Raw genomic sequence first — 15,225 nt, forward strand, 5'->3', positions numbered from 1 at the left:
GTCAGAGGTCCGAGGCCCCACACTCTTCATGGTGAATTCAGGCTTGGGACCCTCCATTCGGCCACATTTGCACAGCCCTGGGAGCACAATGCCGCAAAACCCTGGAACAGCCTGCTGGCACCTCCAGACCCTCCTTCAGGGACAGCAGCAAGCCATGGAGCAAAGCCCAAGGTCAGAGGTCCGAGGTCCCCCCACACTCTTGGCTTGGTCATGGTTTTCCCTGCCAGGTCCTCACAGGGATGTGTGACTCTGGAAGGACATAGCCATTGGGATGCAGCCCTCAACACACCCAGATCTGGGGTGAAGGTCCCTTGGGATGTACCAGAATGTGGGGAAGCCTGGGAGGACTGACAGGGGGTCAGCAAGAGTGAAGCAGAGCAGAGGACTTCAGGCTAGACCTGCCTGTCAGGAGAGTGCAGAGATGAGGGTGTTCTGCAGTGGTCAGACCTGAACTGAGGCTTTGACTCCTTCCCTCCACACGCCAGGTGGGATTGGGGGTCTCACTGGGGCATTTGCTGAAATGAGTTCAGCTCCAGCAGTTAAAGCTAGAGCTCACCTCAGGCACCTGCCTAATCCTTGTGTAATTCAGTCAGAAACTGGTGGTAACTTTTCAGGCCCTCGTGTTGCTGCTCTCGATCTCACAGCCATGGCCGCTCCGCTGACAGGCGTCCCAGGCTCCCCGAAGCGTCTGTCGTCTTATTAGCAGAGCCTCCACTTGGGATTTATTCTCCATCCAGAATTTAAGCTGAATTTATGTATTAACTAAAGACTATTAATGCCAAAAATAAGTGGAATGCCACTTGCTCAGCAACACAGGCCTTACGAGAAACCACGTGGCACAGCCAACCCACCCAATCGCAACCCCAGGGAGGCTTTTTATAGACACCCACGTCTGATGGAGTGCAAGCTCTGCTCTGCAAGCATCTGATTGCAGGGGGAGGGGAGGGAAATATCCCCACATCCATGGGCAGGAGGCACGGTTCCCTTGCCTCTGCCGGCTGGATAAGCAGCCAGGTGGAACTAGAAAAGGTTTGGGAACAGGTTGTGGCAAAGCTGCCTCATTTCCCTGCCATGAACACCCGCGCACGCTGCAGGCAGCTTCTGACACACAGAACACGCTGCTGGGTGCCTCGGTGCAGCAGCTCAGCATCAAGGGTCCTCCACTTCCCTGGAGCAAGACTGCTCAAGGGAGAAAAAAGGTCACCCAACACTGTTCAGCTGCAGCTGATGGTGGCTTCTGTTCCCTGGGTTGCCCCAGGGTATTTTTGCCTTTGAGCACGTCTCACCCTGAAGCACAGAGCTGTCTCAGCTACCAGCAGAATGACACTGATGAGACTCTGAAGGCTTCTCCAAGGACTCTGATCTCCACTGAGAGGGATGCAAAGCCAAAGCAGCAGCCACAGTGCTACCTCTGCCAACAGCCCCAGCTCCCACTGCAGCAGCCGAGGCACAGAAGGGTCAGTGGCAGGGGAGGGCAGCCCTCAAGCACTGAGCCACCACAGCCACCTGCCTGGCATGGCCTCTCCCCTCCCTCTTCTCCCTCTCCAGCTGCTCTCTGAAGCATCCTGCACCTTTTGCCAAGCCAGACTCGGCTGTGAGTGTGGGATGGCCATGGCCAGCACGGGTTTGCTGGTCTGGCAGCTTTCCAAAGCACATCCAGTGTGTTGGGCTGGGAAGGGCTGCTCTGGCCACAGCACAGCGTGCGGCACACACAGCCCAGTGGGGCCCAGGGCTTGGGCCAAAGCAGCACCTGGGGCAACAGCTCACAGGCTGGCAGTAGTGGTCAGCAGGGCACAGCCCCTCTGCACAGTCCTGCTTGGTCCAGCAGCTGCTCACAGAGGTCTGAGCAGCAGCTTTAGGCTGGGCCAGGAGTCCCAAGCAGGGCTCTTGGCCTCCTCTGTCCTGCTTGTCCCAGAACATGGTGCATGGGCAGAAGCACCAGTGTGCTTGCAGTCCTACCATGAGTGGAATCACAGAATTGCTACGGTTGGAAAAGAGCTCTAAGATCAGAAAGTTCTGCCCTTAATCCAGCACCAACATGTTCACCACTAAACCACCTCCCCAGGTGCCACATCTACACATTTTTTCAACATTTCCAAGGATGATGACTCCACCACTGTCCTGAGCAGCCTGTTTCAATGCCTGACCATCCTTTCATAGAAGAAATTTTCCCCAATATCCTATTTAAACCTCCCATGGCACACCTTGAGGCTGCTTGTTACCTGAGAGAAGAGACCAACCCCAAACGACCCCAGCTCCACTCCTCCTGTCAGGGATTTGCAGAGAGCAAGAAGGTCCTCCCTGAGCCTCCTTTTCTCCTGACTGAGCCCCCACAGCTCACCCAGCTGCTTTTGGGAAAGGGAAGAAGGAGTTTTCCAGGAACTTGCAGGAAAATAGCCTCAAAAAATAGGTCTAAATGGAAAAAAAGGTCATTGAAACACCTTCACGTTTTCAAACAGGGTGCAGACCAGAGAATACTGCAGAAAAAGGCACTGAAGCCATCCTTCAAAACACGTTAGGGTTTTCTTCACTCAGCTGCAATTATCATTCTGAAAGCTGAGGATGTACGATGGAAAAGAGTGTGTGTGGGCGGGAGAGAAAGGGGAAAAGAGAAAGACAACAGCAGCATGGAAGGAAATTCAACACTGCCAAATGAAAGCCACCGTGACAGGCAGAATTTACTTCCTTGCAGAAGGGTTTCCCATGTCATTCGTTACAGAGAGGAGGAAAAAAACCATTATTTTGAAGAATATAATCCACAAAAATAAGAATTCAAGGAGGAGGGTTCCCCTCAGGTGCAGCAGCTAAAGGATGAACCCCCCCCCCTTTCTGCTGTTCCCCCACGCTCCCACAGAAGATGAGTTCAGCCCAGCATAAAACTGCTCCAGATAAAATCCTGTTCCCAGCCTCACTTGCTGGCAGGTGCGTGTCTGCTACAGCAAACATCTCCAAACCTCCAGGCCCTGCTGCTGGGCAGGTTTCTGCCCCAGGGACACGGGTGTGTGTTCCACAGGCTCCACACTGATCTGATAACTCTCCTGGGAGCACCACACGCCTGGCACAACTCAGTTTTTTGCAGGAGATGCCCAGTGCGTGGTCCTCCCACAGGCACTGCCCGCTGCCCTGGCCACTGCAGGTGCACCGTGCCTGGAGCTGTGCCGTGGCACCGGGTTTTGCTCCTGGTGGCAGCAGGCAGCAGGGCTGGCAGAGTGGGACGTGGCTGAGCCTGCTCCTCACAGGAGCCCCCAGCCCAAAGGAGAGCTCCACTACCGGCTCTGCCCACGCTGGAAAGACCCCTGGACTGACCCACTTCATCCTGGAACGAGACACCTTGGGCTCTGCAGCCTCCTTGGACCAGAATCAGAGCCTGGGCAGGGCTCAGCTGTGCTGTGCTCCAGGTCAGGTTTAATTTGACACCCCACAAGTGAAGCACCAAGGGCTGGATTGCCTGCCCAGGGAGGAAGGGGCTGGTCCTGCTCTCCTGGCTCTGGGACACAGCCTGAGGGGTGGGAAATTCCCTGAAGGCCGAATGACAGGAAAAGACACTGAGTTACAGAAGAGGTGATGGGAAAAGGAACTCATCCATGCACCCCCTCCCAGCAGGTTCACATGAGGCTTTCAGTAAATCTTGTGCAACATAAGGAAACATCCCAGCTGGAGAACAGCTCTGCCCACAAGGCCTCAGCATCCCTCTTCCCGCAAGGAAGGCCCACAAGGCCTGCAGACATCTGTGCAGGGGCAGGGACTGAGGGACCCCTCCCAGAGGTGCCACCCTGCACCAGAGCACACACAGCACACGCTTCCCCAGCAGCCGGAGCAGAGGAGAGCAGCAGGCCCCTCTCCCCAGCTCAGATCTGTCTGGCACCATGGCTTGAGGAGCCACCTCCAGCCCCAGGAGCTCCTGCTGGCAGCAGCAAACTTGCGGCCAACATCCAACATGGATAACAGGCGAGTGTCAGCATCAGCCAGTGAGGGAAAACCACAGCCATCCTCCCAGCAGGAATGTTTCAAAAGGTCACAGCTTCCCAGTGCACCTTCCAGTGTGCTCATCTGCCCTTCTAAAGCCAGAATCTTCTTCATGTATTTACGGTTTGGGAGTTACCAGCTCCTCTCCTGGATGCTTTACACCTAAATATGACATTTGCTGGTCTCATCACCTGTCAGCCAGTGTCACACTTCACCACAGGAAGGCATTTCCTCTCCTTGCTCAAAGAAACATCCGGAGCCTCCTTCCTGCAGTGATTTTACTCCCTGTTACCTGTCTGCTCGCAGTGACGTTGTGCGTGCTCTTGGCACACTCAGCTGTTTTCTCCACAGGTGTATCACACTGCAGGCAGGATTCCCTCCGCTTCCTCACACCTGTGCTGTCCTGGTGTGACAGCTCGGGGCTCCCTGCCCCTGCCCTGACGACACAGAGCAGAAGGTGACCCAGCCCGCAGTGCCTGGAAGGAAGGAGAGGCCTGGAGCCGTCTGCAGCCGAGGCAGGAGGGCCCTGCATTCGCTGGCTCAGCGCGGGCAGACAGTGCACTTGTCTGTGCTCTCCCTGGGAAGAGCCTGCTGAAGAAAACCCTGCCTGGATGGGTTTGAATCACCTGCCAAGTGACGCGTGGCACCCCAGAGGACGGGGGAATGGGTCCTGCTGGCAGCCCTAAGGGTCATTTCGAGCCACAAAACACACCCCTGATCTCCCAGCTCCGTGCAGCAGCTACAGAAGTTCGCAGGCATCAGCAGAGCAGCTGCCTCACCCGAGCATCCTTCATCACAGCGAGCAACACAGAGCTGCTCAGCCCTCCAGCAGCTTGGGAAAGCCTCTCTCCACACCATCACACAGCATCGAGTGCCCTCGGGGATCCGTGCTTGCCGTCAGTACTCCCAGCTAGAGCCGAGCACCAGGAAAACAGCCTGGATGCCAGAAGCCTGCATGTCACCAGGAATGGACTGACAGAAATCGTCTCCTCACACGCCACAGCTCCCCCACACAGATGGAGTGTGCCGCTGCAGATCAGAGGCAGGGCTGGGCACTGTGAGTTTCTGTCCTTGTGGCTCTAACACCTCTGCTGGGAGCTGAGCTTGGCGGGGAAACATTTGAACGAGGTGGCCACCCAAGGAGAGACAACACTCTGCTGGCTGATGCTTTGCAGGTTTCTTGCAGACCCTTTTCAGGAATAAGGTAGGTGGCCTCCAACCCCAAACACCGACTCAGATTCCCCCCAAAGAAGCCCCGCAGGGTCTGCTTCCCTCATAGCCAGGTCTGCCAGCCCGCAGGGCAGCAGCCGGCAGAGGGACAGCCCCGTACCCCGGGCAATGGATGGCGCTGAGGTGCATCAGTGACCGCTGCTGGAGGGAGGGGAGGGGTTTGTTTCCATTTCTGGTGATTTCTGGTGCTGACACACTGCTGGGGACCCAACACACCACCAGTTTCTGCCTGCTCCCTAGAAGAGCACACAAAGCAGCATCCTTCCTGCTTGTTAGGCAGGGAATCACAGCGTGAGGATGCTAAGAAGCTTTCCTGTGATCAGTGGCACAGATGGGATCTGAACCAAGTCTCCAAGCACAGCCCCTTTGCCTGCCTTGCTTCCCTCCAGAGCACAAAGGCACACAAACACCCCTGGCTGCAGTGAGTGTGGCCAGCACCCCTGCTCTGAGAGCAGCTCCCCTCCAGAACATCCCTACACTGGAACGGGCTGGATGTGCCACAAAGCTCCTTCTCATGCTCCAAGTGATGGAGAACAGAGGAATTATTGATCACAGCACACCTCTCCTGGGGCTAACACCCAGCACTGCCTCAGCATGGGCTGTGCCTCACCAGTGCAGCCTGTCCCTTCAGGCATCGAAGTATTTGGGGAGCTGCAGAATCAGCAGCTGCACCCCAACCCTGCTGTACATGCAGGCACGGCCTGGGCACCCCCCAGTCCTGCAGTGAGGCTCTGGGTGCAAGAAGGACCTTTGGGTGACCCCCTGCCTGCTGCCTCCCAGCAGCACCCCAGTTCTTGTAGGTATAGAAAAAATCCTAATTCCCATCCAAACCATTCTACATCTACTACTATATCTTATCCAGTGTTCAAAACCTTCAAGGTCTTTTCCAGAATCTCAGCTGCATCTGAGCCTCCCAAATCCACCAGAATACCTGACCCCAACTAGGTTTTCCCCTCCTTCCCTGTAATCCTACTTGGGCATCATCTGGCCTGTGGGTTGTGCAGCATTTGCCAGAACTTGCAGCTGCTGTTGTGCCTGAATGTCCAAGAAAGAATGACAGCCATCCTACAAACCACCAGCCATCCAGCCTCTGGTGTCCCCCACACCAGGAGGACCAGCTTAAATTACCAACCTAGGCAGAAAGTGCCAGAGAAGAGCAATCCTGGTGTACCTCAGACCTCCACGCCAGCTGCAGTCCCATTTACTGACAACAAGGCATCTTCTGGGAACACTCAAGGTCAGGGCATCATTGGGGGATGGAACTCGTTTGATGTTTGTCCATAAGCAGGGCCAAGTGTGTTGCTGCTGGAATGGGTGATGCACACACTCTGCGTGCACGCAGAGAGTGCCAAGACAAGCCAGGAGCTGCAGGAAGGACCTGGCAGGGAAACTCCTCCAGCTCCTTCTTGCTGCCTCAGCTCTGCACATTTGGGGATGTGTCTGTGGGATTCAGGCTCTCCAGTGCTGTAAGAAATGGCCTCCAGGTCTTCTCAAAGCTGTCCATGCCAGGTGCCCCAAGGACAGAAATTTCTGCTTCATTCCAGCCCAGACAGGCAGTGAGTGTCCCATCACCCCTGAGAGGAGTCCCTGATGTTCCCCAGATCCCACCAGCCTCAGCAGGCAGCTCCCCATGGAGTCCAGGGTTGGGGCTGAGCCAGCCTGGCAGCCAGGATGGGAAGACAGATCCTTCTCCCAGCAGAGATACAGGGAGAAGGTGGCTGAGACCTCACATGGCAGAGGATCTGCCCAGGGATGGTGGTGACTTCAGCTGGACTCCCAGCCCGTGCCAGCCTGGCTGAAGGCTGAGAGCAGCCATGGGGAGACTCAGCCAAACACATCCACACTCCTTTTCTCCTCTGCACCAAGACACATGGAAGGGCAGCTGAGGAAGACTGGAGGGGTGGGAGGGAAACACCTAGAGCATCAGGTCCAGACAAGGGTGAGGAGCACTCACTCCTACCCTTGCTGTTACTACCATCCCACGGACCCCTGTGAAAGATCTGACTCCCAAGCAGGGCATCCTGACCTAGGGCACATGCTCCCTGTCACACTCCCAGGGCTAATGAGCATTTTGCTAATCACACACCCACACACCTCTGCCTGATGGCAAAGGCCACATCCCACTGGCCCGGGCTGGCAGTAAAGGCTGTGCCCGATGCTGACCTCCCTTGGTTTGTCCCAGGGCTGCCCACCCCGAGCAGCGGCAGTGGGAGCAGGGTCCGGCAGGGACAGGCTCCGGCCAGGGCAGCAGCCAGGGCTCGTGCATCACTGCCAACTTTGAGGCAGCCCAGAAAGCAGACCTCATTCTAGTCCCTACCCTCCTGCCAAGCCATCTGCCTGCCCTGAGACCACCGAGAAGCTCCTGAGCAGCGTTTCGTCATTACCGAGCCATTAGAGAAAGTGGACAAGCAGTGATTGATTATAATGAATGCAAATACCTGCCTTCCGACCCCACATTGGCAGCACCTGGCTAGCTCTCCCACTAAGCAGTACAGTGTGTCCTTCCACAAGCTCTGCAAAGCATTCCCATCCTCCTCAGCCTTTCCACAAGCCATCAGGCACAGCACTGCCCATCTAGACCTGCCCTAGAAAACCATCACATCCAAGATCTGCTTTCCATCAGCCCTGAGGCTCCGCTCTCACCCGCAGATCCTACAAGCTCATTTCCAGCCCCTGAGCCCATTGGGAAGGCTTTCCCAGAGTTCTCACCTTCATCAAGAGGGTGAAGGACAGTTCCCTCACGTCAGGACAGGGAAAGAGAAAGGGGCAGCAGGGTGGGAGCTGAGTGCTCTGTCACAAGTGTGACACATCCCTACTCATCAGGCACTTGTGTCCCATCACAGAGAGGTGCTGTGCCCAGAGACAGCAGCAGCCAGGTCTGCCCCAGGAGGTCACCAAAGATGAAGTGTTATTCCTGCAAAATCAGAACAAATGCTACAGCCTGCAAGGATGAACTCAGTTGCCCTCCAGAGGCCAGCAAACAGTAAGTCACAGGAATACAGGGAAGGAAGGCACTGTCCTGCTGCCGGCAATGGGTGTGGGGCAGGTGGGGGGACCAGAGAGAGCCACTGTGGCCACCAACTGCAACAAAGAAAATTCAAGGACTGTCCAGGCCAGGGAGAGTTGCTGTGGGCAGAAGAACCTTGTCCCTGAGCTACAACATTCAAGATGCAAATCATGTGCTCCCCTCTAGGACCAGTCTTCTGGGGTACCTCATATTTTCCATCCTCCAGAACTGGTCAGGGTCTTATCCACGGTAGAGTTGGACCATGGGGATTCAACAAGAGCAGTTTCTACTGGCCCTTCAGCCCAGCCTTTGCAGCACACAGCCCAGCCCCAAGCTGCAGCAGCCAAGCTCTGGAGCATGGTCATTCAGTGGAGAAAGAGCAGGACGGTGATTCATCTTCCTTTTGATCTCTAGCCTACCCTTGCAGGCTCAGTACTCTATCCCCAAAATTTTGGGCAGCTGGCAGACCTCTCCACCTCCCCCCAGGGCGGAGACGTTAAGTGCTGAGAGGTGCTGGGGTTCGACTGCTGCACACCCAATTCGGTAGGCAAGCAGGCGCCTGGCTGCCAAAGTTTCCAGGGAGATGAGCTTCCTCCAGAGCCTCCCCTCGCCGCACGCACCCGCGAGCCCCCGCCGAGGACAGGCGTCCTCTGCCATCTGCACCGGACAGAGCAGCTCACAGCGCGGAGAACACCTCACCGGGGAGCGGGGCACAGCCTTCGCCTTCCAGCGGCACCGTTTGGGCACGACAGGGCGGACAGCACTTGGGGAGGGGGTGAACTCGCATCCTGGCAGCCTCCTCTGCGCAGCAGAGAGGGGCAGGATGTGCTGACAGCTCTGCTGCGCCCAGCCCAGCTCCCGGCAGCGCTGACCGGGCTGCGCACCGGGCACGGGAGCACCGACAGGAGCTGCCAGACAGCCCCGGCAGCTCCCGGCTCAGCGGAGGCACTTCCTCACCTCCCAGCACTTTGTCGCTCAGGCTCCTCTGCAGTGACAATTCCTCAGACGACCAGAGTCGCCCACGGGCTCGCAGCCTCCCAAACCTGCTGCCCCCACGGATCAGTCTCCTGAGCTCCTCCTGGCCGAGTGCGTCGCTCAGCTCTGTGTTTCTCCCTGCATCTGCACCGCCACCTGCCCTGGGCCAGCACAGCTGACCTGGGGAAGCCCAGGTGCCGCGCCAGGGCCAGCACAGCTCTCGTTTGCGCCCAGCAGCGTCACACATTGACTCAGGAGGGGAATGGAGATGAGGCGGCTCCAGCAGCAGCATGCAGTGCCCCAAACCTGGCAAAGCAGCAGCCGCTCTGCGTAGGAGCCATGTCACATGCGCAGGGGAACTGGCCACCCCCTCCAGTCTGCTGGGAGAGGCACCCTCAGCCCAGCAGCACGGTACCAAAACCCATCCCTTGTGGCACTTCGCAGCAGATTTTGGGGTGTGCCAAGTGAAGGCTCCAGGCCCTGGTGCCCATGGTGCACCTTACGCAGCTCAAACAAAGCGGGGAGCTCAGCTGTGGCACACCATGGCTCCCTTTTTGCCTGGTGATGCAGTTTACTGCCTCTGTGCTCCCAAGCATGCACCAGTTTCTGATCCAGATCCAAACCCAAGTCAAGGTGTTGCCTGTGATTTAGAAAGGGCGTTCTGCTTCAGGGCCCATATCTAAGGGCTGTCAGCTGGCAGAGCACAAAGAGCCACCAAGCAGCAGCTGGGGCCTGGGCTGGGCATGGAGCAGCCCTAGATATAGAAATCAGCACTGCTGGGATCACTCAGGAGCTGTTTTAGTCTCACCTTACTCATGGAGATCCTTGGGGAGATGCTTTATTTACTCAAACATTTCTGAAAGGGAGACTGAGAAACTAGCCAGGCTTTGCTCCACACATGGCACATGTCTGGGAGGGAAAAAACTCTGTTTCTGTGTCAGGCACCACTGAAGACACTGGGACCTGCAGCTTCGGCAGAGCAAAGTTCTCCAGTTCCAGTTGCCAGTTCCTGGATGGCTTGTCTGGGAGACAAGGAGCTGACCTGGCCACGAGGACCCAGCCGCCCCAGGTCCTCTCCAGACGAAATCCTGTATGAGAGGATTTGAGAGAGCACCCAGAACTGTGTCACCCTTGTGAGAGGTCAAAGCTGTCTGCAGCACAGTGACCATTCCCCATCTGCAGAAACTCAAGGCAAGAAGGAAGCAAGTTTTTGCTCTTCTGCATACCCAAAGAAGTGTGATTTTCTGAAGGTGGTGAGAAACAGTTTCAGACAGCTCTAATTAGCAAGGTGGTGTGTGAGAAAATCCAGCTTTGCTGCTCTGTGCTCCACAGCTGTCCTGGGATGAAGGGAGAGTACCATCACCAGAGGCTAGAGCCCACCCACACCCCTCCCCTGTGCCTGCCTGGCTTCCAATGATCTGCAGGATAGTGAAGAGTGATATTTTTGCATGAGCTGCTGGTCCAAAGTTGCCAGTGCTATTTCAGGCAGCAACACCTACACTGTAATCCAAAGGGCTGTATTTTCCAGCGGGCACTTCAAAATCCGACCTCCCTCCTCCCCTCACAGGCCAGCTCTAACCAACCTGGCCCCAGAATAAACAGCTCCCAGCATCAGGCGGCCACTGAGGCCAATGCCACAGCCCCAGCACATTCCTGATTGCCACTGGGACCAAGACACCTTCGGACTGGAAATAAAATAAATACCTCATCTCACAAGAAGTACCAGCTACAACAACAGGTCCTCTGCCTGCAAATCCTCCCAGGGATCTGCCACCACCAGATTACCTGCCCAGGCTAAGCTAGCTAATCCTACAGGCGAGTGGCAGACCTCGTCCTGGAGCTCAGCAGCGTTTTCGGTGAAGTGCTTCAGGAGACATACAAGCTCTAATTAAAGCTACTTTGCAAATCCCTGCATATGGAGGCAGGAGGACATTTGTTCCTCTGTGAAAGCAGAGATCGGAGCCTGGACAGGTTAAATCCCCACTCTCCTGTGTACAAAATATCTGCACATAAATATTTCACACAGGTAGAGAGGACTCATGCAGAGTGGGAAGGAGATGCTGACACAAGCTACCCCTAAAGACCAGGAGGATGAGGACCACAAGCCCCTTCTGGATTCAGATCAGGAGTTGTTCCAGTGGGGATAATGCTACCAGCTCCTTCACCAGTGAAAGCCAGCGCCGTGTCTTGCACCTATTTCCTCCTCCTTGATCTGTGCATGTAGGCACAAAGGAGATATGAGACCATCCAAAATTAAGGAGCTAGAAGATACAAAGAAAAGAGACAGGAGGAGAAGCAATAACAGGAATCGTTATATAACAGCATGAAAAAAACCAATAATACTCCCAGTGCAAAAGAGGTTTCAAGATGGACAAGTGGGTGGTGAGACCTGCAGAATGCCAGGCCTCAGGACCAGCTGCTCCCTCAGTGTCAGAGAGATGAAAACCATGGCTGGGCAGAGCTGCAGAGGCTGCACCCCTCTGGGGTTTGCAGGTGGGGAAGTTCCAGCCTTCAGAGCCTGCCCAGCAGTGAGACGGCCAAAGTGAGAATCCCCCTCCCTGGATCTCTGCCCAGAGGGCGCACAAGAAGCAGCCCAGCTCAGAACCCACACACAGCAGGCACCAGACTGGCATTCCTGTTCTGTCCCCCACACCCCAGGCCATCCTTCTCTCACCTCAGTCCTCCTGGCTCTGCACAGAGAGGGTCTGGGTCCCATGCAGAGTTTCAGCACCCACTTTCTCTCCTCCAAGTGAGATGTGCAAACAGCAGAGACTGCTCCTTGGAGAGAGACATGGATGCTCCCATCACAGGTCTAGTCCTGCATCGCTTCCCGGACCTTGGCACGCAGCAAGAGCAGGAGACACACAGCATCTTAGCCAGTGAGAAGGGGATGAATCACTGGAAAACAGACCCAGGCACAGAGCCAGAGCAGGGAGAAGATGGTCCTGTGAGGCCTCCATCTTTGGAAGTGGGGGAATTGGAGTGATCAGTGCCACAAGGTCCTCCCTTCCCACTCAGAAGTGACCTCAGCTTCTGTCTCCCAGCTCTGTAACATCCCTCACACAGCTGCAGCCCAACTGTCCCTCAGAGTGCTCCTTGTGCCCAGACATTCACCCCCTGCCAGCTCTGGTGTTCTCAACACCCCCATGAGCAGCAAGAATGGGAAATACCCCTGCATCCTTTTGCATCTCCCCTCCCAGCACAAGCCACAGAGCAGGAAGGCAAACTGTGGGTTCCCAGTTCACACACCTTTCCAGCAGCTCAGGTGCTACAAATCAGAAAATCCTGCCAGGAAAGTCACCTTCAGAAGTAACCTCACAGATGGACCAAGAGCATGAAGTGCTCAGGGAACCACCAGTTCAGCAAGCTGAGACTCCCATTTCATCTTCATCACCAAACCAAACCACAGCTATGACATTTCCCAACCACCAGATTTTATTTTTCCTTTGGAATCTGCCATCGAGCTCTGCTGAGACAAGGCTCCCACAAATCTGCAGTGTCCCTCAGCCAGGGAGCCCGTCAGAGCCACACAGAAACAAAAGCATCAGCTCCAAGGAGGTGTCACGACAGAATGACAATCCTTAACTTGTTGTTACATCAGCCCACACATTAACACTTTGGACCTGAGCCAGGATGCCACGGAGCAGCCTCCATTCCCCTTCAAGTCAAACCCTGCTGCTCAGAGATGCACGAGTTCAGAATCCTTTTTGATTTAAAAAAAAAAAAATTAAAAACAATAAAAGACACATACCTTTTGCTGTGTTTTCCCCTGACAATGAGACCACAGTCCTGAGAAATCCCCACATGTACTTTCCTCTTGTCTCTACCACAGCTCTTTCACTGAATCCTCTCTGTCCACGATGGCCCATATACAGATGCACATGAAATTAGTGTCTCCCAAATTAGTTTTCTTGCACACAGTCCTAGCCCATTTTCCTCAACAACATATTATGATATGCAAGGTTCCACCTTTCTCCCAGGAAACGCAAGCTTCTAAATTTATCTTTTGGATAACTAAAAAAAGAGACAGGTCTAGCTTTCACAATGCGGGGTCAGCAGTCCCGAATAGCAGAGTATTTGCCCCAGAAACACGCAGCTAATAACACAGCAACAACCACCACAGAGCGGTACACATACGGTCATTACAGAGCTAAGTATAACTTGACAAAGTACCTTGCTTTTAATGAGGCAAAAGGCCAATTAACCTGATGAGGATGCAGTGTACTGACATTGAGTGGGGAGCCTGGATTCCCTGGAGCTGCACCCTGTATATCCTCGTAACACAGCAAACACGAGGAATTCAAACCCTTGCTGAGGGCACAGCACTCAGAGCTCTCCAGCTTCACATCATCCTTCCCCAGATTTTGTGACACAGTATCCAGCATTCAGGCTGGATGAAGGGCCAGCCGTGCATTTTTGTCAGCTCAGATCCAAACCCTGGGAAAATGCAGGCATTGTCCTCGCCCGGTCCCCACCGCCCAGCCCTTTGCAGGTGTTCACCTGCCAGAGGACAGCAAGGAAAATCCAGGAACAAAAGCAGGGACGCTCCGGTGGGCACTTCCCGTTGAAGTAATTTCATAACTGCATTTCCAGAGGTGCTGGAAGAGCAGCACAAGCCACCGCACGAGAGCCGTGATCGGAGACACCGAAATGCGCGGAACGAACAAAAGAAAAACCAACTTCCCCCCGCAAGGCCGTTATTTTGGAAGACGCAAAACTTCCCGGCTCTTGGGGCACACCTGGAGCGCTGCCCTGTCCCAGCCCCGCATCCCGGGCCCGGCCCCTCCGCAGCAGGGAACGCGCCCGGGGCGGGGGTCGCGGCCGGAGTCACCGGAGCCCCCGCAGGCCGGCAGCTCTCCCGGCAGGGCTGCCACGGCCGAGGCCCCCGAGGGGAGAGGCACAGGGGCGCTGGGACCGCGCTCAGACCGCGGGCTCCCGCGCGGCACCGCCGAGCGCCGGGCGGCCGCGGGCTGCGGGCACTCCCCGCACCGGGCCCGGGGCTGCGCTGCTGGCGCGGCGCCGGGCCGGGGCTGCGGGACCTTGAGCCGGGCGAGCGAGGAGCCCCGGGGCCGGGGGATGGGGGGAGCGCGGCTGCGGCTGCCGGGCCGCGCGGAACGCATCGTATGGTATCGCATCGCATCGCATCGCATCGCATCGCACCGCATCTCCCCCGGTGCAGGCGCGGCTCCCGGGGCCCACCGGTAGTGAAGTGGGGGGTGATCGCCGGGCACCTGTCCCCCTCAGGTCCGAGCGGTACGGACCTGTCGCCCCGCGGCTGCCCGGGACGCGGGCCAGCGCTCCCCGCCGCCGCTCCGCCATCGCCCCCCGCCGCCGCTCCGCCATCGCCCCCCGCCGCCCCCCGCCGCCGCGGCGCGGCCCGTACCGCAGTCGGCGCAGAGGATCCGCGCCACGTCCCGCTTGAGGTTCTTGCCGCTGGTGTCGAGCGGAGCGAAGGCGGTGCGGAAGACGAGCGGCTCCTCGGTGGGCTCCAGGAAGAAGATGTAGTCGCCCCCCGCCGCCGCTCCGCCATCGCCCCCCGCCGCCCCCCGCCGCCGCGGCGCGGCCCGTACCGCAGTCGGCGCAGAGGATCCGCGCCACGTCCCGCTTGAGGTTCTTGCCGCTGGTGTCGAGCGGAGCGAAGGCGGTGCGGAAGACGAGCGGCTCCTCGGTGGGCTCCAGGAAGAAGATGTAGCGGTGGTTGCGCTTCACTTTGAAGCAGGGCGCCTTGGAGCCCACGCTGATGAGCTGCTCCCGCTGCAGCCCCCCGCTGTTGAGGGGCCACAGGTCGAGCACCTTGACCAGGACACCCCCGGCGGGCCCGGCGCCGCGGCTGTCATTGCCGCCGGCGGGGGGGCCCACGGACTGCACCTTGCCCTCCAGCACCACCGCCGCCGTGTACGCCTGGTCCTGCACCGACTTGAGGCTGGGCGAGTAGCAGGCGAGGGAGACGCCGAAGAGCAGCATGGAGAAGCCGGGCGCCGGGTCGCGCCTCATGCCGCCGGCTGCCGCTCGCTGCCCGCCGGCCCTGCGGCGGCGGCCGGGCTGCG

General features: G+C 57.1%; 1 protein-coding gene across 1 annotated transcript in view; it reads right to left on the bottom strand.

Annotated features, from left to right (window-relative positions):
• The window catches only part of NRG2 (neuregulin 2), a 153,402-nt gene extending 138,221 nt beyond the window's left edge, over nt 1-15,181 (bottom strand). Inside the window, exon 1 of the mRNA XM_041397768.1 lies at nt 14,749-15,181. Coding sequence (XP_041253702.1) covers nt 14,749-15,172 — 424 coding nt within the window. The 5' untranslated portion in view covers nt 15,173-15,181. The remainder of the gene's footprint in view (nt 1-14,748) is intronic.
• Nucleotides 15,182-15,225: the final 44 nt, after the last annotated feature.

Source organism: Onychostruthus taczanowskii, unplaced genomic scaffold (assembly GCF_017590055.1).
Source record: "Onychostruthus taczanowskii isolate IOZ18803 unplaced genomic scaffold, ASM1759005v1 scaffold14, whole genome shotgun sequence".
Classification (NCBI taxonomy): Eukaryota; Metazoa; Chordata; class Aves; order Passeriformes; family Passeridae; genus Onychostruthus; species Onychostruthus taczanowskii.